Here is a 23,613-nt window from a genome sequence, read left to right as displayed (position 1 = left end):
CCGGAGCGCTCCCCTCACGGCCGGGACTCGACCCGTCCCGGGGCTCACCGGAGCGCTCCCCTCACGGCCGGGGTTCAGCCTCGACCCGTCTAGGGGCTCACCGGAGCGCTCCCCTCACGGCCGGGGTTCAGCCTCGACCCGTCCCGGGGCTCACCGGAGCGCTCCCCTCACGGCCGGGACTCGGCCCGTCCCGGGGCTCACCGCAGCGCTCCCCTCACGGCCGGGACTCGGCCCGTCCCGGGGCTCACCGGAGCGCTCCCCTCACGGCCGGGACTCGGCCCGTCCCGGGGCTCACCGCAGCGCTCCCCTCACGGCCGGGACTCGGCCCGTCCCGGGGCTCACCGCAGCGCTCCCCTCACGGCCGGGACTCGGCCTCGGTCCGTCCCGGGGCTCACCGGAGCGCTCCCCTCACGGCCGGGGTTCAGCCTCGACCCGTCTAGGGGCTCACCGGAGCGCTCCCCTCACGGCCGGGACTCGGCCTCGACCCGTCCCGGGGCTCACCGCAGCGCTCCCCTCACGGCCGGGGTTCGGCCCGTCCCGGGGCTCACCGCAGCGCTCCCCTCACGGCCGGGCCGAGGGCGCCGCCTGCCGGAGGCGGCGGGAGCAGGAGGTCGCGGCCCGTCCCGGTCGAGTTTCGCCTCCGGGCATAGCGGAGCTGCCGGCAGCGCGCCGGGGGCTGCGGGGCAGCGTCATCTCCCGGGCACACACGGGGCACGGAGGGTCCCGGCAGAGCGGCTGAAAGTACAACACACGCCCTGTCCCGGGGAAGGCAGTGGTCTTTGCTACTGGCCTTTACACAGCGAATTTCACTGCTTAACTCAAATAAAAGCATAAACTCCGCCTTTTCCTTGGTACTATTTATTGCGAATGTTGCAATGTCATGTAGTTTCAAACTAAGGGAAGAAATTATTTGATAGGTAAGTAATATAATTAATTGGAAGACCCTTCCGTGACAATTATATATATATATCTCAAAGCCATTCAAATGAGAAAATGCAATCTTGAAAATGAAGTAGAGGATTTAGTCCTTACTGAACCATACAAGTGTGTATTTAAATACTTTACACAAAGGAATTCTTGTGTACAGAAAAGTAACCATGTTGATTATCTGACACAATCAAGTGCTTGTGAAATATAGTCTCTTACAGAAAGTATTCAATTTCCTTATGATTTAGTGATTTTCTTTCAGCTTGGAGTGCTCTCTTTCATATTCACAACTTGAAGCAGATAGTCCATCATCTAATAAAAAGAAAAATATATTATTTATAGACCAGTCCTGAAAAAAGTAATTCACTAAGATAATAAACCTTCTATAAGTTAATAAACCTAATAGATAACTGCTCTGTGCATTCACATAACAAACATATTCCTAATAATCTTTCCAAAACAGATCCCATTTGTCTTGGTTAGTGTAATAACTAACTGCCAAAGTAGGAGGAAAGTCATTCTCCCAAATAATTCTGTGTGCCATCTCATTTATACCCTGTCTCATTAGTGTGAAAAAGCCAACTAATAGAAACAATTTAAAGTTTATTTTCCAACTTACTTTTGCACTTAGTCCAACTTGCAGGAGAGATTTGCTGTAATTTATTCCCAGAATAAAGAGCAGGCAAGGTATTAACTGAAAACAAAATAACACAGGTGCACCATCCCAAACCACAAGCCCAATAAGTACTGGGTTCACCTCTTCCATTTTTTTGACTCTTTGTGTGTTACAGCCATTTCCCTCCTCTGAGCGAGTTCTTTAGAAAGAATTCTTTTCTTCTTAAGAGATGTACAGCCCAGAGTGAGCATCAGTGGTGATGCACTAGATGATTTGGGCTAATAAGAGAGACGCTGAATTGAGTTACCTGAGGTACTTATGTGTATTTACTTCTAGCTTTAGGGCTTCCTGATCTTAAATTTAAAATTCAGATTTTAAATTAAGTCAGCTAAATTTGAAAGCATTCATGAAACAAAGTTCTCGGAGTCTGTCTGTTCCAAACACAGCCAGTCTTGGGTGTGTGCAGCAGGTGGAGCACATGGCTGCAGGCAGGCTCCTCGTGGTTGGCATCTCTGTCAGTGCATGGGAATTACAGAAGCTGGCAGCAGGGCTCATTATTTACCTTCTTTTGTTCACATTTAGTATCTCAGTCCAACAGGCCACTGCACAGGGAACAGTAACCCGCTGCAAATCAGGTGTCTGGTTCCTCCTATAAAAAGTTTCTGCTCCAAACTCACGTGAACTAGGCCTGGAAAAGTATTTCATACCAAGAACAAATTTTCTGCATGCACTGTGCCATTATCCTCAGCTTCCTGTACCTGGTAATCCTCTCCTCTGTATGGACACCTTCCACAGCTGTGGTACAGCAGCACCTTATGCCAAGGTGTCGCCTAACCAAAGTCTGTGCACCCGAAACGCCTCACATCCTGACAAACCTACACAATCAACCCCCAAAGACCAGTTATGCATTTGTACCACTATGCACATGAATGTCTCATTCCGTATATCAGAGTTCCACCTTTATAAATAAGGCATCTTCTGTTCAAAATAACTTTAAAATTAAAAATAATTCTTATTATTGAAATGTTTAGGAAACTATCCCTGCTCTCAAAAGAGTAAAGCACATTCCTTTTGATCTTCATGTTTTCTTCATCTAGAAGGAAGATCTCAGAAATACCTTAAATTTCAGGCGCTTTCTTGAAGCCAAGGGAAAAACAGGACATCATATCCTGTCTAGGCTGTGTATCATCAGATATTTGTGTCCGACAGCAGGAAAATACAGCTACAGCTATTTTCATTAGATTTTACTTCAGGGTAGAGACAAAGAAACTGTTCAGTGATGGACATCAAATGAGGTTGTGCAAGTTGTCCTCTATCTTAGTCACAGGAAAAACATGAGCTTTTTTTACTAATCCTTGCAGAAATCCTTGCAAAAATCTGTATACTTTAGGCAATAACCTCATTATTCCATGAGGATGTTCGATGTCTGACCACAGAAATGCAGATGTTAATTTGCAGTGAAAGTATACACATATGGATATGATTCAAATTGCCAGAGGCAACTTGCAGCCTTCACAAGTAGGATTTATTGACAAATACTTTTAGAAGTCAGAACATTTCCCTCTTTACATTAAATAATGGAATTTGTTCATTTAATTTGATTACAAAGCTGCACACTGCAGAACTGAAGATGGAATAAATAGTTTATCTTTTAGATAGTATTCATAATCAGTTACTGTGATGTATCACTATCATAAAGCTACAGCCAAAAAGAAACCTATGGACAGCATTCATATCACTGGTGTGAGAGACTTAAATCACAGCTTAATTTAAAGGGTGATTTTTTTTACCCACATTCCAATAAAAGCCTAAATATTCACTGATTTGATTGCACCAGGATTTCAGGAGGGAAACCAGGCTGAATTTAGCCCAGGAATATTAATGACATCATATTGCAGTAGAATACGGGAAGTAAAAATTCTTCCCATTGATGTCTTTAAGGGGGCATATTAATATTTTTGTTCTATTTCATTGTCACCCAAAAGGATTCTGCAGCTTTATCACCATGACTGTGCCTGAGGTATTATAAGGAAAGGAATTTTCTTGTGGATCCTGCGATTTACATTAGACCCCAATAACTTTCTGTAAAACCTCACTGTTATCCTTCCCTGAGTATTTTATAGGATTTCCTAAAACAATAGGGATTAATCTATTCTAAAACCTTGTTGTCTTGTGCAACAGCACTAAGAAGAACATTAACTTGAGGGATGAGAAGGGGCAGCGTATCAGTAGCCCCAGACTCCTTTAGCAAACGCAGCGATAGCCAGCACCATGGGCTGGAGAAAAGGCAAAAAAAAAAGGGATAAAGCTGGGACCAGAGAAAATTCTGCAGCCCTCTGGCTTTACTTAGCCCAAGGCAGAACATCCTGAATGGTGCTGGAAGGGGGTGGTCAATGTGATGTGGTTCCTCCTGCCCTCACACTTGTTTTTCACACTAGTTTGGCTTTACTGGGCAGTATGTGCTGCTGATGTGATCACCTAAGCACAAAGAAAAGAATGGCCCAGCCAAGCAGCTTGAAGGGAACCCAGGCACTAAAATCCGCTGAATGCATGCTGTGTTTATGCCCACTAGCAAATGAAGTCACCAAAAATACAATTGGTGAGTGACAATCAGTAATCTAGAGCAGAGTCTTGCAGTACTAGTACTGAATGTCTAATACATGAGATGTGTTTGTGCTGCTTTTCTGGACAATCCACCAGTTAGAGGAAGCTGATATGCTACTGTAAACCAAAAACTGGACACATGGAATATCTTTACAGGTTTTATCTTACTTACATGTTTCCAACTGCTATTGTCATCTGTCTCCCAGGTGTTCCTGGTATACCAGGGGAGCCCTCCTTTTGAGAAGTGACCACTTTTATTTTCATTCCTTTCCAGCAGCCTTAGCAAATATTTTGAGATTTCTTCCCACTGCAGATACTCTTCCAGCTGCTTGATATTGTCAGGTAATGCTGAAAATGGTGTCTTGTTTTCTTCTTCAAAACCATAAGGAAAATCTCCAGTGCTTTTTTTCCCCATTAAATGTCCTGCAACAACAATTAAAGTAGCACAAAATTAACCAAAACACTGTCAGAGAAAACGTGGCTGAGAAAGGGGCAGCGATTACCAAGCACTTTGTCTGGAGATAGAGAGAGAGAAGCTCTTGGTAAGATTTGATGGAATAAAAGTGGATGGAGAAGCCGAGGTTTTAGACTTACCCTGCCTCGACACGGGACGCAGGAACCTTGCGTTCCAGTGCCTTTGTAGGAGTTAAGCCGCACTTACCCACAGCCCAGTGGCTGCCGCGGGGGTAGATCTTGGTGAGCGCGGGGGTCCCGCCGGGCTGCAGGGGCGCCGCTCCGCCCTGCGCCGTCAGCAGCGCCAGCGCCAGCAGCGGCAGCGCCGCGGGCCGCCCGCCCCGCATCGTGCCCTGCTGCGGGTGCTGCCGGTGCTGCCCGAGCCGCGCTCCGCTCCGCTCCGGCTCCGTCAAGGCTCCGAAGCGCCGCCGCCACCGGCCCCCATTTATCCGGAGCCGGGCCCGGCGCGAGCGGAGCCCCCGCGCCTGACGCCTCCTCACGGGGCCGCTCCCGCCCCGCCGGCGCCCGCGGGGGGAGCTGAGGCGGTGCCGGCCCCGGGGCGCGGCCCGGGCCGGGGGGGGGACGCTCTCCCTCTCGTTTCCCTTCGCAACACGGGCGCGTCCCACAGGTTCGTGCTCCCCCTCTGCGTCCGCCGGGAGTCGGTGCTGACGGCGGCCCGGACACCTCGGGCAGCGCTGCCGGCAGCGCCCGGGCACCGGAGCTCCTGAGGGCGGCAACGGCCGCGGAGGGCACCCGGGGGCTGCAGGGGGCGACGTCACCCCCGCCCCGCGGAACCGCACCGTGCGGGCTTCGATGCGGCTGCACCTGGGGCAAAGGGGCTCGCTGTCCCTCGCTGGGAATGAAAATCTGGTGCAAAGAGCTTATTTTATTTTCCAGTATCACCTAAATTTCCTGCCACAAGTGACAGTAAATAGAAGCGCATTTACAGGACTTTCTGCTTTCCCTGCACAGGGACCCTGTAAACTTTGAAGCCCCTGAGGCACCTGGAACTGGCCAACTTTGTAGTAAATGGATGAAAATAATTCCAGCCTAAAGAGGCAGTGCAGGGAAAAGAGGCAGTACATCCCTGGAAAAGCCCTGAAGTGGAACACAAAGTGGTTTCACTGAAGTGAAGGTGTGTGAGCAGCGATGGGACATAAAGTCCTGATGTGCCTGTTTGTCACCCAGGAGAACAGCAGAGACAGGATGAAGCCACGTGTAATGTGTGCAGTTTATGAGATAATTTTGCTGTCTACAGACCTATGGCAGGAGCTGGGATACACAGAGAGCAGAGCTGACTCTAAGGAACCTGCCAGCTCCTCCAGCTAGCCCCACATGACTGGAACTGAACTATCCCTACTGGAAACTCACACGGATATGAATTAACATAATTTCCAGGCAAACTCTTTTGTTTTGAAGTTCTCCTTTTGAAATCAATCGTGTATCCTGCTGTATTGAGCCAAATTGTTCCCTTGTTTAGTCACAGTTTGTTTCATCTTATTTTACTGATTAATGTGATTCATTCTTTTCTTTTGGTTATTAATTATGCATTCATGCTTAATTCACAATAGTATTTTCATGCCTCAAGTTGCACTGTGCAGCCTGCAGTACAGCTACCAACATGTGCTCTGTTCTGAGTGACAGCCGATCAAATAAAATATTGCAATCCAGAGAAACTCCTAATCATTTGGGGCAACCAAGGCAGGAAATTTAAAAATTCAGGAAATTGTCCATTTCAGAGAACAAAAACCAAAACCACCCAAACATGAATTCTTACTCAGTCCCAAGTCTCTTGTACTGAAAATACCATGCAAGCAAATAAACCTTTCTTGTATGTAGGATTGTATATGTACTATGCCTTTATTATTTATTCACTTGTTCATAAGGATTTATTCTAATTCTTACTACCCTTCTCAGGAAAATAGCAACTTCATTGTATAGAGAAATAGTATTCTGGATCCCCCACAAAAGAAAAGGTACAACCAAAGGATGTTATGAACTCTGAATGACTCAAGTCACCCAAGACAATATTCCTCTTTAAGAAGAAGCCTGATAACATCAGTTTGTGTTTAAACATCAAGAAACAGCTCTCTCTGTTTTAAAATACCCTTCCCTTTTTCATATATCCACGGCAAAGCAAAATGTTGCTGTGCTTCGTGACAGGAGAACATTAATGGTTTTTAAATGCTTATTACCATGCTAAACTTTAATCTGCTACCTTCACATTTTACACAAGCATCATTGTTCTATCAGCAATGCATATTTAATGGCTATAAAAAGGGGTAATATAAGAATGGTGTGCCTTTCATCACTTTCTTTGTAGGGACCCTGGTGTTACACGCAGCCAGGAAGTATGTACAGAACAAACACCGGTGGAAGCCTATCTCCAACGTAATAACAGGCGTGATCACTGAGGAATACTCTGTAAATGTTGAAGATGCTGAATAGACTAATCTCCAGCATTTCCAACCCGCACTCAGAGCAGGTGTTCTGCAAATAACCTCAACATCGACTCAGTGCAGCAACAGTTCCCTGAAGAACTGAAGATGTTTCTCAGAAAAGAGCTCCGCAACTTTACAGAGGCTGAATAATATGAAATAGTAACATTTATTTAATAAGGTCCAGTGTAAGATAGTTGACACTGTGCTGCATTTTGGGAAGCCCTGGACAGCTGGAGCTTAAGCACAGTGATTGCTCACTGCACATTTAACTTGTGCCAGGCCGCTGTGGCAGCCACAAGTTTGGGTTTATGATTTTTGCAGTGGAAGAGCTTAATAATTGCAGAATTCAAATGGGAAGCATTTATGGACATGCCTGTGGACCAGAACAGCCTACAGGGACCACCCGGCCCAACAGCCTGAGCCCTTTCAGACTGCCCAGAAGCTCAAGGGCACTGTTTAAGTGCTGCTGGAATGCTGAGCCTGGGGCATCCATCCTCTCCCAAGGGAGGCTGCTCCAGGCCTGAGTACCCTCTCAGTATGGAAGTGGTTTCCGACATCCACTCTGATCCCCTCTGGCACGGCCCTGAGCCACTCTTGTGACTAGATCCCAGTGTCACAGTTGACCAGCTGCAAAATGTCCAACTGCACTCTCCAAATTAGAGCTGCCTGTGCTCGTATTGGGGTAGGTGGACAGCATAAATCTGGATTTCAGCAACATCAAGAGAAAGAAAAAAATCTTACTCCACATACACTCCAAAAAACACATTATTTTTTCTCAACTGGGATGATACACTTCCAGGAAGACTGCAGTAATGATCCCAACATTATTCTGCCATGCCATTTATTATACTCGATTTTATTCCTATACAATTTGACACAAAATAAGTAATTTTTATAATACAGTTGGACATGAAAACCACTTAGTAGGACACAAAAGAAGTAATATTACTTGGAGAAATTCAGCAGTTGTCTGCTAAGCATGAGCTGTTACAACAGAAAAGGTGTCATTATTGTATAATAGAGTATTTTTGCAGAGGTAAGGGATTACAGAAGAAACAGAACTCCAGAGGAAAAAAAGCATCATGCTGTTCCTTATCAAAGCTACAAAAACAAAGCCAGCAAGGAAAACAAGTTCTGCTTTGTTGAAGGTGCAACACTGACATTTGAAGATAAGTAAAAAATGCCAAATTTCATGAAAGACAGTTATCAGGTAAGTTTTTTAATGAAAAATCAATTTTATGTTTAACACTATTCAGGTGTTATATGATAGGAGAGAATAATACATTCTCCAAACTGGCATAAGAGCTCTGGTTTCCCTGCCTCGGCAATATCCCTGAAGTGCACTACTGTGCTATTCATTCAGTAATTTACAAGTGTTATTAAAGCCCCAGAAAACCTTTTTGTTAGGTTAGTTTAAGAGCTAGAACACAAAAGGCAGATCATCAACAGCCTCAACGCTAGCAACACACACAGTCCCTAAAAAGCAGGCCTCTAAAAATCAGGCCATATGGCCTTTTTTCCTTACCTTGTGAAAGAGCAATTTCAAATTCAGAGAAAAAGCTCTGAGTCCGCACTGCTCAGTACCAAGTCAGAGTGGAACTCCCCTTCCTGGCTGTTTTTGGCAGCCGCAACCAGCCAACTTAGGCATAAGTCTGACTAAACTCTTAGAACTTACTACCTGTTCAGAGAGTCTGTGTCCTTACAAGCACTGATCAAAACAGTTTGTATGGTGGAGAAAAGAGGGCAGTGACAGATTAAAAATAACCCCCAAAACAAACAGGAGGGCAAAAGTGGATTCAGACGCAGCACCAGTCAGTCAAACCCACTGAGCATGGCAAGAGAGCCCTTGGCTGCTCCAGCACCAAACCAGCATCAAACTGGCTGCTCCAGTCCTCCAAACCAGTGCCAGGCTAGCTGAGAGCAGTCTGTAGAAGATGATAAATGCATCATTTTGTAATTAGCCAGCAGCCAACAGCTTCACTCATTAGGTGTCGTTTATTTAGACAAGACAAAAGCTTGCACAGTTTTGTAACCATAAAGAAAAATGAAACCATCCGAAATATATTATTTTTTCCCCCTGTATATTTCCCTTTGTTCTTGTGTTTAGGATTCCCGCTTGAGCAGTACATATGCTCCCATCACTGCCAGGAGAGCATACTGCAAAGAAACACAGAACACAGACGCGTTACAATTCCTCTCCACTGAGCTCTGAAAGCATAAACTGTTCAAAAGGTGCCCTCTCAAACATCACATCACACTTTGCACAATTACAGAGCTCTGATCCTACAAAATTGCAGGAAGATTTTAAAGTGATAAAATTCATCATAACCAGGCATCACAACTGCATACACTTAACTAACAAAATTCTAAGAAATTACATGTTTTCAACTCCTTACAAACAACAAATTCTACTGCCCAACAGTAAGCAAGGAAATCCAGCTCATCCTACATTAGGTACCAAACTACAGACACAAATTTATTAACATGTCTGCTTAGAGGCAAGGTTCTTATTGTCTGTACTTGTTATTTTAGCAATTCAAGTATTCAAAACGTCAGTATACATACCTTAAATTTTGGGTAGTCATTCATTATTATAGTTACCATGCCTACATAGGGCAAAAACCTGTAATTGATAAAACAGGTGAATGTAAAATTAACCCTCAAATATTACATGAAAGTCTTTTAATGTTACTCAATCTGGAATATTTCAGTGTGATCCCATAATTTACACCTAATGCAGATCTGGATAGGAAGTAGAATTCATTAGTTTTCCTTAATCAAAGTTATCTGAGAAAATCTGAAGAGATTTCAGCTCAGCTGAAGGAGAAGGAGACAAAATCAAAAGCTCAAACCTTCCATAAAATTCCTGTGGAATGCCAAAACAATTTCCTAGAAATTCCCAGCAATTACAAGGAGAAGATGGTTAATATTGTATTTTCAGATGAGCTATTTGTTAAATGCCCTTTTTTTCCCCCCCACACTCCACATCAGTGTGAGGACTATGGGAAGCAACTTTTCTAGGTTTTCTCTTAAATTACAATTCTATTTAAAAAATACATCAAATCTGGTTTGTATCAACAGCAGAACCAATTTAAGAGCTAATTTTTCTCTTTAATTACAAAGTACATTTTGCTTTACTTACCCTCTTGCTCTTCCAACAACATCTTTCTTCTCTAACCAGTTCTGACCTTCTTTGTACAAGCCTCTATCATCAACTTCATTATTATCCCCTTTAGTCAGAAATTTGATGTTCCCATTTCCTCTAGAAGGCAATGAGGTGATAAACTAAATAACACTTAATTTAAAAATCTCAATTAACATCTACAAAGCAAATGAGGATGAAAAGTGCTACAAGATTAGATAACAATGTTTGCTTTCAGCCCTGTTTATTGAACAACCACCATTAAATCATTAACATTACAGACTTTACTAACTTTATCTATCAACAGATATTAACAAGAAACATTTTTTTACAACACTCCTAGATTGTGATGTAAGCAATTACACAATGGACATGAAAACTGGAGGTGGCAAGCAAGCACTGTCGTTGATGAAAAGGACATTGTCCATCCAGGCACTAAACTTCCTCAACAAAACCCTGTGTGTTTATCAGCATCTTTGACAGAACATGAATTCAAATACAGTTCTTAAGTTTACAGTCTTACAATGAATTTTGCTTAAATATTGATATCAAGAAATGAGGAGCTCTCATAATGACAAACTAGGTAATAAAAAATTAAAATAGGTGATTCTTGGAAATTTTAAAAAAGCACAGAAGAACAGACATTACTCAAGAAATAAACACCTTCAGTTCATGGAGCAAATACGCCAGTGCTTGCCACCTCCGGCTTAGCTTTTCACTGTGCAGAACTAGGAGCAGAACTGTAGTTTGGAAGGAACTGTTTAGCAGGGTAGGCATTTGCACTCAAGGCCAAACCAAGCCCCTTCCCTGGTGCTTTTCAGCACAAATTGCCATGGGCAGCGTGGCCAAGAGACACAAGAATAAGAAGAATCTCTTCTTTTATCCTGAATCAAATTTGGAAAACTTCAGTTAGCAAAGCTCACACACTCTGTCAGGCTGCACCCTGATTCTGAATCTCCACCTTTCACCAAAAGTTTGCTCCCACAAGCAAAGTCCCAACTGTACAACCATCAGCATAGAAGCGGATTCTGCTCCCATGCACACTCCTGCTGCCAAGATTCCTCCTGGGCACAGCTCTACCTGCTCCAACCCTGAGCAGCTTTGCCGAGGGAAAGGTCTCAAACCCTCAAGAAGTGCGACACAGAACTGCGGACAGAAGTGGCTCACATCCTACAGCTGAGCTTTCTCTCACTGCTTATCCTCACTTGCCTTTCTCATACATTGAACCACAATTAAACTGACACCGAAAGCCACGGGGAAGGAAAGGAGCTTTACAAACAAAAAACCACCAAGTTGCATTACTTTTCATGTACTTTGATAACTCTGTGCACTATTGGAATGTCTCTGCCTTCAACTTTAAAAACAACTATTTCACCAGCTCTGATTGGGTCATCATGGAAATTTGTTAGGAACAGCAGGTCTCCCCTGTGAAAAGCTGGCTCCATGCTGCCACTACAAACAACAAGAAAGAGAAAGTCTGTTGGCATAAATGAAAGAAGCACCAGGAAATCAAAGAATATTTAATTCTTACAGATAAACCCACAATTTTAACAGAGATCTGTAGCTTCACCCATTCAGTAACACCACTCAGACCTTTAACAGAACCCAAATGCCAGAAAGCAATCTGCAGGAGTTTACCCATTACGTTAGGGAACTTGGATTTTAAAGGGTCTGACACATTTACTGCTCCTACAAACCTCAGTGGGAACTGGCCCATGGCTACTGGCCCTATGTAACTTTTGCTGGAGCTCAAACACAGCCAGAAGAAAGACAGTGTTTGAGTCCTTCTTTAAATAGGTGACATTTCAAATTCCAGCTGTATCCAAGGGGAAGGGGGAGGAGACAAAAGGCAAAACAAGACCTGGATTTGAAGCAGAAAGCCTTTCCATTGACTCACCTGAGCACCACAACAATGGGGCTCTCACTGCCAGTCACCACGATCAGCCCTTTCCAGATCATTAGGGCAGAAGACACAATCATAGCAAAATTTAAGACTTGGTAATATAGCTGTGTGAAACAAGGAAATTGGTTTTTAAAGGTACTGTATTATATTTAGAAGCACAACATAGAACTTTAACTCAAGTGCACCACAAATTTTAGGCTTTTATGCTGAAATCCTATTCCAACACAAGTCTGGTAGCACAGGTTGCCATGTCAGAATCTACCAAACTGCAGCATAAGGCTGGAATCCTCTGTGCGCCTTAGTCTTGGGTTAATCCACTCCTGTGTGTTAGTGACAGACGCAAACACACTGATAAAGGCTCATAAAGCTGGGGAAGCGACCTGGCAAACGACCAAAACGGGTTCGGTCACACGGCCCTGCCTCCCTCCCGAGCTCGGAAATATCCCAAGGGACGTGTGGAACACCGGACTACCACCAGAGGCTGACTTTCTGGGAGTGACTTTTGTTTAAAAAGAGGAGCTGGAGGAGACGAGAGACGACAAAAGATAATTTCCTGCTACTGTCTCACTGAAACTTCTTATCTAGAAAATCACTGATTTGACTTTCTGCCCTCAAACGCTCCTGCTCCGCCAGCCCTTCCAGCGGCGGATGCGCTTTAACCACACTCCTTCATTTTTGTTCCTTTTCTCGGCAGCACACGGAGAAGGATAGCGGTGGGAAGGACCCTGCACGCTGGCGTTCGAAACCCGCCGCTCCCAGTGCGGGCTGCGAGCCGCGAGCGCGGCCCCGGTACCTGCCGCTTGTTCATGCGCCGCAGGTCCCCGAACAGATCCATCGCGGCCCCGCCGCGGAGCCCGCCGCCCTGCGCCACCACCGCCCTCAGCGCAGCGCCAGGGTGAACAGCGGGGCCCGCGCTGCTCTCTGGGATCTGTAGTCTCCTTCCTCTCCCGCCCTGCTGACGCACGGCGGGCCTCCTCGGCCAGGTGAACCATAGCTCCCAGACGCACCGCGGCGAAAGGTCCTGATGACGAGACCCCCTTGATATTCGCCGCTGGAGGTGCCTGAGCAGCTGGCTGTACCGAGGGACCGTCGGTGAACGCTCAGATCCCTGGCCTCGGAGTGAAGAGCCGCGCACGCCCGAGAAGCATCGGGACGGCCGCCCCGCTCTCCCGGGCGCGGAGAGTCTTGGGTCAGGCGAATGCCGCGGGCATCCCGGGGCCGCCGCTGCGTGTGCGCAGCTCATTGGCGGGAAGGGGAGGCGCGCGCGCTCTGTGAGGGGTGGGCGGCGGCGGCCGGCAGGGGGCGCTGTGCTGAGCGCGGGAACGGTGTGAGGGGCCGTGCCGCCGTGAGGGGCCGTGCCGCCGTGAGGGGCTTCCCGCCTCGTGAGGGGATGGAGGGGTGTGAAGGCAGTGAGGGGAATCGCAGTGTCCTCAGCGGCTGTGAGTGGAATAATTTCATAATTTCAGCAGGTAGTGGTGACCTCAGCGTTTGCTCGGGGACCGCGGCAGGGCCCCGATCAGAGAAGAGCACAGAGGCCCGGAAAATCCGCAGCCCTTCGGTGCCCCGGCAGGGATGGGCCGGGGCTACTCCGTGTGCCTGGCAGTGGTCAGACCCCGAGCAGCACAGGCAGACTTCACACCCATTTCCAGTTTGTCACTGAATGGTTGCATGAGCCTGAAACAGCAAGCAGCCACATAGATACAAGTCAGAGAGCCCCGAGCCTGATTTCCTGGGAATTAAATGGGCCAAACCGAGTCAGGCATTCACCAAGTTTAAAATTACCCACTGAAGACTGAGAATGGAAGAACAGAGAACACATGGAAATGCTACTAAGATAAATGGAAACAAACCATCTGGCCAGAGCAGTGTTTTTGTAATTTAGTAGAAATACACCAAGACTTTAATGCTGGTAAACAGTTGGATGAAACAGACTAGGACTGACTAAGAGAGGCAGAACTGACCTTAGAGCACACGGGAAGGTGTGATGCTCTCAGGAATGAATAGAAATGCCAAACTGGAAAGAAGGCTTCAAGGACACCAGGTAGGCATGATATCTAGATAAGATCCTTCACCTCATCTAATTGTTCTTCCAGTGACAACAGTATTCTTTTACTTACTACACAGGAGTTCCTCTAAGTTTATGTAATTTCAGGTTAGTTCTCTGCTATCCTTTAAATACTCAGAGAAAAGCATCTGCCACTATCCTCTTTGAGCAGATGCAATATTCAGAAGTAATTACTAAGAGAGAAGGAAAATAGACAAGAGCAGGCTCAAAGGTGGTGAAAAGATTCTGAATTTTCTTTGTGCAATTAAGAGTTTAATTTAAAAGGTGTGTAACAAAGTTATATCTTCTGTACAAGTGGTATCTGCCCACTGAAATGTTGTATTGACTCTTGCCCAGCAAAAGGTTTTCTACTCAGGCAATTCCCTGAGTAGGTTTTTCATACCATACTATTTGGACAGATTTTTTTTTTTTTAAATAGAGTTTTTTGCCTTTGTGTACAAATCTGCTTGCCTTTATTTTCATAAAAAACCCCAAGAAAACAGAGATTAAAAATGGTGATTGGGACAAAATTGATACAGGCTGTACAATCAACATGAGGGAGACCAACAAACCTCAGTGTCTAAAAACCTCATTGAACATACCAGTAAATTACACTAGGGTTCAGACTATTAACTCATAGCAATCTGAAACAATTCGACAAAAACATCTTTGTTAAATTTGCTTTGCTATTGGAAGGAAATCTCTATCATTTATTGTGGTTATAGCTGTACATTCCAATTTAGCTATTAATTAATTTTATTAATGAATTAAATCATGTGCATCAATATGAAAAAAAAAACTCCAATAAACCAGCTTTTGTTCCAAAGCACTATGTATCACACCCAAATTCCTCCTAAAGTACAATAGTTTTAATCCTTACTTTGTATTTAATTAATAAATATTTGACACTTTTCTATTACCTGGTCACACAAGGAATGGCTGAACATAAATGGATGAATTTTCATCCTAGACTAGAGTTGCAATACTGCCACTCACAGAACAAAGACAAATGGCTGTAATAGAAGAATTATCTCTGAGTGTTATTTTTTGGGTAGTGCTTTATTCATCAAACAGGCAGGAAATTGTTCTTGCTTATTGTGAAGCAGGAATATCATTTTTGGAGGCAAAAGACAAGCCAGTCAGCAGGGAGATGGCAGCAGCTGAGAGAATGTAAATGACAAAGTTCAGTGTTAGAACAATTCCTTGCAGACATTCCTGATGGAGAGAATGACAAGTGGAAATCGAGGTGGTAAATTCTAGTTCTGTAACAAGCAGAGGGAGGAAGCAGAGTTAGCGTATGGAGAATTTACAAAAGTGAGAAGGCAGCTTTGTGTTGAGACCTGGGAGGATTGAAGCTGCTTATGTTTTTGTTCATACAGAGGGAACTTTCTTTTGTCCGAGGCAAGAACCCACACTTAATTCTGAGACTGCAGTTCTGTTGCCTGTTGGTTTGATTGTGCTTGGTGTTTGATAGGTCAGAAAACACTTGGACTCCTTCATTGCTTGTGGTGAGGCAAGAGATACATATTGGGAAGTTGCTTTTCTTCCTTTTCCAGAGATGCTGGGATTCACCCACACCTCTCTTAGTGGCTTTGTCATTTTACCATCTGCATGATTTTGATTATTAAAGGTTACATGTGTTTTGAAATCTTTCCCCGCGCTGGATGTTTGACTTCAATATTTGTACAGTAGATCTTCTGGAGCTCTGCAGCTAGAATATCATGCTAGTTTTTTAGTACACAGAAAATGTAGCTCTTGGCATTCTGGCAGATTTGCCAGACCTTTGCACACAGCCAGGCATTTGTACTACCTCTATATATAATATTGAATGACAGCTCTTTAATTTCCAGGGGACTGGCCATGGGCATTGAACTCCCTCCTCTTCTGGATACTTTTAATCCTTGTGCTCCCTTGCAGTTTTGTAACAACAGAAAGACTATTTGCCCCCTGCATGCCCATGGATGCGCACCCGCACTTTGGATGCCACTGCCTGGGAGCATGCGTGGCTTTTGTCTTGTGTCACTCCTCTCCTGACTCTTGTCATGTGCTTTGGGAGCTGGCAAGGACTCACAGGCACAGTTTGCACCCCCAGTGTCACTTTCTAAGGGTATGAGTCAACATTTTGAGTCTGCTCTGTGACCCAGTGTCTGCAGAGCTAATTGGATTTCTGCTGAGTGGATTTGTTTCAGGGAATAGTTTATTTGTGAAAATAATTTCTTTTGCTCAGGAAGAAGGGTAAGGGGAGGGAGGGATCCAGCTATCTGAACATTCAATTGAATTTAGCGAATAATGTTCTCTTTTTCTTCCCCTTCTCCCATGGAACAGGGGAAAAAAATATCAGAACAATCACTAAATCAGGAAATATTGTTGTGCTTGACCTGCAATATTGGTCTGGCCTGCAGAGGTATGGCACTCACTGTTAGCCAAGTGACCCGGTGAGAGCAATGCTGACAATACTCTGCATGCATATCCTCACCATCACATTAGAGCCATTGAATATAAAGCAGCACAATTTGAGAGCAGAAGATAAATGAACTGCATAAAGTCTTTTGCCAAATCATATAAGGGGACGTATTTGAGAAGGGTACTATGCTCAGCTTATTTGGCTAATAGTCACATTACTGTTTCAAATACATTTCTTCCTTCAAAGTAGAATTCTGGGGTTCAGAGAAGAGAGCTGTAGTGCCTCCCGTTAGTTTTCCAGGTAAATCTGGGTCATTCCCAGTGCAGTGCCTTACTGTGATGCCCTCAAATGGGCCATTTGGTTCTCAATGAGGAAAGGTCTTTTTTTTCCATTTAGGAAAGAAATAACATCAAAACCAGGTTTTGTATGGTCACTGTTGAGGAGCGATTACAAATTTTTTTTTCAAAGTGAGCAAGTGCCCAGGGATGAGCCAGGAAGTGGCTCCTTCTTTCGTGCTCCTGTGTCCACATCCACTCCTGGCTGCAGAATCTACTATGTACACAGAGCCTGGGGATGTAGGTCAGGAACGCTTGTGCCTTCCATGGGTGACCAGTTCTGTACTTATTTCTCTTGTCAGTCCATTCCCCACTGTTCCCAGTCACCCTTCACAGAGCCTGGGCAGATAACCTTTGAGTAATAATCTGAAATTCAAATACAAATAATTGACTACTGAACTGCCCTAATATTTGAGAAAGGTTTTAAACTAAAACAGGTTCTTCTGTGTGCTGTTACTGTCCTGGCAGCTGTGTGTGTACGGTAAGTGTACTGAGAAAGGTAATATTAACAGAATGAAAAGGTCGGAGTTTTATAAAAATCCTTTTAAAAGTAAATAGGCTTGCCAAACTGAATTCCCCACAGGTAGACAGAGGTTAAGAACTGAGAACATTTGGGCCTTTGGTAGGTCAAGTTGTTCATCTGTAAACACCCTTCAGAAATACAAACACCAGCCAAGTCTGGAGAAGTACAGGGATTGTGGCCAGCCAAATTTAGCTCTGGCTGTGCCTCCAGGCAAGCAGGCCAAGGCTCAAACAGCTCCTGAGGGAGGTATCTGGGGGCACCGTGGGGATGGGCACAGCACACCTGTGTCATGCCCAGGGACAAGGGAGGCAGATGCACATGGTAGTCGCTGCCCACATGCCCTAGTATTAGCAGGTGAAAAAACAGGTTTATTGCAGCTGTGTTGACAGATGGACCCGGGCGTTGGTGCAGTCCTGGCTGGGCAGTTTGCAGCTGGATATTTGGGCAGAGGCCTTGGTGCGCTCCACGCCTCTTTGAAGAGATGGGATGGAATGGGAAGGCACACAACAGGAGGAGATTTATAGCCTTAGTTTCTATTGCAATTTGAGATTGCACTGTTAAGCACCTTTGTTTCTAACCACAAGAGTGGCTGCAAAATGGTGGAGTCTACATGACCCCTTTCCTAACTCTCAGAGAGGTTTTATGAGGTTTAATCCATTACTCGATCCTCACAGGAAAAGAGGAGTATTTATGTCATCACTGACTGTTAGTCTCACATTGTTAATTAAAAGCAAACAACTTAGATGTCAGATCTTGGACAAAAATAAGTTTAAAAAATTCTTCTACAGTTTTCAAGAGGAAATAATTCCTTTAGGTATGCCTACTGATATTTGTGCCTTTTCACCACATCTCACATTGCTTTAAAACCTGTTTGCCTTCTGCTTTTCTGGACATCCTGTTAAGGAGATATGTCAGCTCTGACACAGAAATGTGGCTGGAGCTTGTGGGGCAGTTCAAGGCCCTCTATCTCTTAAACCTTTCAAGAGATTACTGGCAGGAGAGTTAAATTTCTCTGCCAGCTAGACCCAAAGAGAGCCCGCTGCCAAGCAGCTGGGCTGCGTTTCTTGGCTGTGCAGGAGCTCCTCTGGGGACATGAGTGGCAGCGTGACACCCTGGCACCATGATGCCATTTGCATCATCAGGTTACTTGCAGGTGTAAGACAGTGAAAAGGGAAAATAAAGAAAAGTAATAGTGATGGCTGTGAAAATTGAACTTTTATTATCTGTTCACTGTATACAAAACACCATTCTGCATAGTGATAACTCATTTGTTGTACAGTTGACAGTGCACATCAACAAACAAGTGTTCAGAGGTATCCACTAAGTGGGAAGGGCAGTGGTGGCAGTAGCCAGCATACACTGAGGTGCTGTGCCCACTGTGCGCTTTAGATGAACTACCTCACAAGCACTTGATGTGCCAGTAATATAAATGGGCTAACAAGCATCTACCCAAGAGCCAGATTAGGAATGAGGATGGAGAGAGCAGAACTAATGTACCTGATAAACAATTTCCAGAATGATTAAATTTTACAGAGGTGGCAGAGAGGACCTATATTTTTTTAAACACTTCAAAATTTAAAACTGTTAGAATTTAACGATAAATAACAGAATCTCACAAATCTTTTGGGGCAAAATGCTCCACATTTATTTACATATGAAGTGTGTTTAATACAGTCGTAATGGACATAGTGTATAGTAACATCTGACAGCAGCAAGACTTTTAAGGAACCCAACAATTACTACTGTTTATCATGCATCTATCTATATATACACAATTTGTTTTAAAAAAAGGTACAAAAATTTTTTGTAGGGTTACATACAAGGTATAAAATGCAAAAACAAACTAAAAATATACTCTCACAGAGAACTCTATCTGAAAGGAACAGTATGGTACCTTTTTGTACTTGTGCAAGCAAAACTAGTGGTGCTGGACAGGAGTTTGCAATGTCTGGCCGAGCTCCGCAGGGCCTACGCTAAAGCTGCAAGCCCCAGTTCTGCTCCTGGCTGGGGCTGGCTCCTTCCCAGTTGTGGCTGTGTGTGACACTAAGCACCAGAACATTTGGCATGATCATGTGGAGTTGGCAAATCCCAACCCCTGTAGCAAGGGTCAACTATTTTGTTTCAATAACCAGCAAGGAAAATACATAATGCTGTGTAATCACTTCTGTATGTTTAATAAATTACATGACAAAAACCATCATAAGTATAAACCTATTCCTCTAATTACATCTTATTTCTTAAATCCAGAGCAGCCCAGCCCATTTGTAACAATTTGACCTTTGATCACAAGCACCTGGTGACCTAAAAAAGACACTTCATGATACTCAAGAGTTGTGCATTTATACTCTTTTTAAAAGTACTTTACCACTCCAGGGGGTGTGCACCTGTTCTGGTGTTGCCACCTAAAAAACAGCACTTTATTTTACACATGCAGTGGTACTTTTATCTTTTTTTATAATATATTTTGTAAGAAAAAGTGTAAAAGCTTCCTCAGACATTTGGAAGCCCAAATTCCTTAGAATTTAAAATCTCCCCTTAGCTTGCTTCCTCTCTCCTCTCCCCTCCTAGCACCTCCTCCTGATGCGCTTCCATTAGCTAAACTTTCTTTCAGAAGCATTCAAAAAGCAAAGAGTTTAAGAGAACCCAAGGAACTGCCCCAGCATTCAGAACTCTTCTAAAGAAACTTACTACAAAAGAACAGAAAATAACCAGAAAAAAACCCCAGTTTTTCGACTAGATACTGATACAAATACATAACTAAAGAGTATAAAAATTATTAGTTTAAATATATACAAACATTTTTCAACTCAAATACTGCTTCAATGGTTCTGACGGTTTAGACAATGAGGTGAAGGGGACACTTTTATGCAGAATATATTGCAACAGCCTGAACAGTACTGTTAACACTATTATACCTTGAACTTTCTGTAACAAAAATGTCACTAGTATTCCAATGTGGAGCGAGATTTCTGCATCCCAAACAATCTGATCACTTGTCAGCTGAATTCATTCTTTTGGACTTGATGAAGGCCATGCCATGTGTTCTCATGTGAGTGTTTAAGGCCGCTTCAGTTTCAAAAGTCTTTGCGCACACTTTGCATCTTCTGTCTGATGCTGCACTGTTGGAAGAGTCATCCTCATGGTTGGGTTTGTTTTCTTGTTGATTATCCTCCCCAGACCCATTCTGTTTTGATACTGGCTGAGGCTCCTTCAACTTATGTACAATGAAGAGGTGTCTGGAAAGAGACACATGAGATGTGTAGCAGAGTCCACATTCCCTGCACTGGTATGAAGAGCCATCAGATTTATGCTGAGGAATATGTTCATGAAACTGGAGAAGATTTTCTGTTGTAAAGCCACAGACTGCACACTTGTGAACTTTAAAAACATTTATCTTCAGCTTCTTTAATGGCTGAGTAATTGCACCTCGTGGAGGTCTGAACTCCATTACTGGTTCTTCCAATTTACGCTTTGGACTAGGAACCTAACAAAGAGACAGAAATGGTGTATCATATAAGCATAAATATGCAGTTCTTTTCGTAACTATTTGTGACTTGCAAATGTCAAAACCTTTCCCTTGGCAAATTTTAAAACAACTCTGATAAACAATCCTTTTGAGGTTCTGCTTCACAGAAGATGAGGCACTTATGGCATGGAAGTACTTGTATTTATTTAAAGATCCTGAATATATACCGAAGAAAAAACATTCTCAGTGACTGAATGAGTCTTCTAAGTCATTACCTTTGTGTCTTCTTTTACTTCCCTTTCTTCCATATTGGTAGATTCAGTCATTTCTTTCACATCAGGGTCTTTAATGCCATGCATCAACTGAATATGTTTTTCCAACATCAACCTCTTGGTAAAAGTACGTCTCGAATCTGGGCAATGCCTGCAGATACACACACACACACAAACATTCAAGTGTCATACTTAAGAAGTGTCTTTTGTAGATTGGAAGAGTGGCTGTGTATGTGAGAGACTCCTGAAAACCAGGTTTTCCAAAGTGGAACTGTGAACGCTCCTCTCAGCCAACTTTCAGATTCTAGACTTTACACACTGCACTTTCAGGAACCTGACACGTTTCTGCAGGCAGGATAGGTAATTAATTTGGCCTGTCCTGGGCATCTGAAATGACGGGACACTGGCTTTTCCACAATTAAAGAAAGATGTTCAACTAAGAATGGTTTTTGTATTCCATTTCTAAAGAAAATAAAACCAGAACTTACGAGCATGTATAAACCTTCCTAATGCCTTTGTGCTTGATACGATTGTGCCGACATAAACTGTGGGATGAACTGAAAGATTTGTCACATTGCCGACAAGGATGTTTCTTCATTTGCTTCAAAAAAAAAGAGAAAGAATTTAATTTTAAAAGCTCAGTAAAAGTGGTGCATGTGTTGAACCTTCTGACGAATAGGAAAGAAACATCACTTACCTGTTTTTGGTACTGTACTTCACGTACACCCCGCCTTCAACAACACTGTACAAGTCAGAGCTGGACCTCTTTCAAAGCAGTGTGGCCCCCATGAGCTACACACACACACACACACACACACACACACACACACACCTGTCTCTAGCTGTAAACTGGTGTCATGGACAGTGGATGAAGAAAATTTCTTCCACCAAAGAAACAGGGAAGATCGGAGGACTATTTCTGGATCAATAAAGGCAGCAGGATGAGGGGGTTGCCTTCCCACCAAACCATGTCCCCAGCTGCTGACTAGGAGCTCCTCAGCCACATACAGGGAGTGGTGAAGAGCACAGAAGAAGGACTTGAATCTCACAGACACTGACACACTAACAGGGTTCAGGAAAGGCATGACGAAATGAGCGGCATGATCTGATGCCAATTTGATGGCTATCTGTTCAGGGATTTCTGTGGGACTGATGTTGCAGCTGGCCAAGTGGAAGGAAAAAGTAAAGGAAGAAACTGAGAAGGGCTGGAGCAGTCGCACACTGTAGCTGTGTGGCAGTGAGCAGAAGCATCAAGCCCATGATCAGAAAAGCAGGACGAGGATGATACTCAGCAGGACCTGGGGGCACTATGTGGGGTAGCCAGTTGTGACCCCACACTTGTTCTAAATGCCTTGGGGAGACTTCAGCTAGAGATCCAAACAGGATTTTGGATGCATTAGTTTCTGCAATGGCAGCCAAACCAAAAAGAATTGAAAAATTAGTTCTGTAACAAAGTGCAGCATGATCTGTTGTACAGCATCTCATCTTGACAGAAGAGGGTGATCAATGACTAAGCTGGAGTAGGTAATTCCTACTTAAAAAACATCTGCCCTTTAACAGAAACACACCTGCACACAAAGTCCAAGGAGCTAGCAGATGGCCAGGATTTGAGTGCAACAATTATCTAATATTTCATAATAAGGGCTATTCTTGAGGTAACATTGCACATAAACATCAGAGAGAGAAAGACACAGATTTAGAGCTAATATTTTTAAAGCATTATTGATATGCTACTAACCTTCTTTTACATGCCCTTGGCTACTCTGCTGTGGATGGAATCAGACTGAATATCGCTCTCTAGTTCACTCTGAAGTGAGAGTTTTACTGAGAGGTTGTGCTGCTTTGTTTTTAAGAATTGCATAAATGTACAATGTATTCAGTCTTAAACACATTTCTGATTGCCAGTAAAAGCTCTGCTGAGTTAATATTTGGGCAGCAGGAAGCTGAAGGAATGGGGCGGGAGTTACTGGAGGCAATGATGCTGGGGTGCTATTTGCTTGAAGTTGTCCTAAGAAAATTGAAGATGACACTCAGTAGTGCAGCATTTTCAGCTTTTCCATAAAACGCTTATAAACAGAATAAAATAATTTGCGGAACAGCTTTAGAGATAATAACTGTAATAGAAACCTCTGGAAATGTGCAATCATTTATTACAGCACATTAGGATCCTGAAAACTACGGATTTTTCACTCAGAGTGGTTCTCCTCCACTTAGACAAAATCAGCCTATTATCCCTCCCAGTCCTGCTCTTTTGCTGCAGTGCAGCACAGTACATCAGTTTAGCTCCCTGGTTCCCAGCTGAGGAAAGAGAGCATTAACACCAGCACACGGCAAAGGTGAAGACTGGCTTGGCAGGTGGCTGCCGCATGTCATCAAGGGGCTGGAGCCTGCTCTCACAGCTAAGCAGGGTCACTATTGCCTTCCTGACTGCCAGTCTTTTTAAGTTCATTTAAATGGAAATGCTACTGAACACAGGAAGAACA

The 23,613-nt window shown here is 44.0% G+C and overlaps 3 protein-coding genes and 1 long non-coding RNA gene across 14 annotated transcripts in view; all 4 read right to left on the bottom strand.

Annotated features, from left to right (window-relative positions):
* LOC110478589 (uncharacterized) overlaps positions 1-225 on the bottom strand; it is a 33,290-nt gene extending 33,065 nt beyond the window's left edge. The window contains exon 1 of one of the 2 annotated variants that reach the window (XR_014952644.1): positions 155-225. This is a non-coding gene — a long non-coding RNA (uncharacterized LOC110478589). Of the gene's footprint in view, position 1; positions 52-154 lie in introns of those variants that run through there. The other variant, XR_014952646.1, reaches the window with a different exon arrangement.
* Positions 226-842: 617 nt separating this feature from the next.
* LOC110478584 (gastrin-releasing peptide) lies at positions 843-5,100 on the bottom strand. The gene is made up of 3 exons (XM_021545325.4): positions 4,809-5,100; positions 4,320-4,570; positions 843-1,239 (listed from the first exon to the last, which is right to left on the bottom strand). The coding sequence occupies exons 1-3, from the start codon at positions 4,945-4,947 to the stop codon at positions 1,186-1,188; spliced, it is 444 nt and encodes a 147-aa protein (XP_021401000.1). The 5' UTR covers positions 4,948-5,100; the 3' UTR covers positions 843-1,185.
* Positions 5,101-7,876: 2,776 nt separating this feature from the next.
* On the bottom strand, positions 7,877-13,093 carry LOC146763241 (signal peptidase complex catalytic subunit SEC11C). 2 transcript variants are annotated; one of them, XM_085571189.1, is made up of 6 exons: positions 12,884-13,093; positions 12,081-12,190; positions 11,486-11,635; positions 10,184-10,303; positions 9,607-9,664; positions 7,877-9,198 (listed from the first exon to the last, which is right to left on the bottom strand). In XM_085571189.1, the coding sequence occupies exons 1-6, from the start codon at positions 13,076-13,078 to the stop codon at positions 9,145-9,147; spliced, it is 687 nt and encodes a 228-aa protein (XP_085427315.1). In that variant the 5' UTR covers positions 13,079-13,093; the 3' UTR covers positions 7,877-9,144. The 2 variants fall into 2 exon arrangements, with proteins under 2 accessions (XP_085427315.1, XP_085427314.1); XM_085571188.1 differs by having other exon boundaries at positions 12,880-12,975.
* A 5,495-nt stretch (positions 13,094-18,588) lies between these two features.
* The window catches only part of LOC110478591 (zinc finger protein 532), a 32,887-nt gene continuing 27,862 nt past the window's right edge, over positions 18,589-23,613 (bottom strand). For all 9 annotated transcript variants that reach the window (XM_021545341.3, XM_085571182.1, XM_085571183.1 and 6 more), the window contains 3 exons: positions 21,619-21,731; positions 21,134-21,281; positions 18,589-20,876 (listed from right to left, as the gene is read on the bottom strand). In XM_021545341.3, the coding sequence (XP_021401016.1) occupies positions 20,382-20,876; positions 21,134-21,281; positions 21,619-21,731 (756 nt within the window). In that variant the 3' untranslated portion in view covers positions 18,589-20,381. The remainder of the gene's footprint in view (positions 20,877-21,133; positions 21,282-21,618; positions 21,732-23,613) is intronic.

This window comes from Lonchura striata, chromosome W (genome assembly GCF_050655825.1).
Source record: "Lonchura striata isolate lonStrDom1 chromosome W, ASM5065582v1, whole genome shotgun sequence".
Classification (NCBI taxonomy): domain Eukaryota; kingdom Metazoa; phylum Chordata; class Aves; order Passeriformes; family Estrildidae; genus Lonchura; species Lonchura striata.
Note: the sequence above shows the minus strand (reverse complement) of the source record. Positions and strands in the feature narration are given on the sequence as shown.

Coding starts and splice junctions, on each gene's coding strand:
- LOC146763241 (XM_085571189.1), bottom strand. CDS start 13,078: ATGGTTCACCTGGCCGAGGAGGCCCGCCGTGCGTCAGCAGGGCGGGAG. Junction 11,636..12,080: donor CCCATTGTTGTGGTGCTCAG/GTGAGTCAATGG, acceptor TGTTGTTTGTAG/TGGCAGCATGGAGCCAGCTT. Junction 9,199..9,606: donor ATGACTACCCAAAATTTAAG/GTATGTATACTG, acceptor GTTTCTTTGCAG/TATGCTCTCCTGGCAGTGAT.
- LOC110478584 (XM_021545325.4), bottom strand. CDS start 4,947: ATGCGGGGCGGGCGGCCCGCGGCGCTGCCGCTGCTGGCGCTGGCGCTG. Junction 4,571..4,808: donor CGGCAGCCACTGGGCTGTGG/GTAAGTGCGGCT, acceptor TTGTTGTTGCAG/GACATTTAATGGGGAAAAAA. Junction 1,240..4,319: donor ACAATAGCAGTTGGAAACAT/GTAAGTAAGATA, acceptor TCTTTTTATTAG/ATGATGGACTATCTGCTTCA.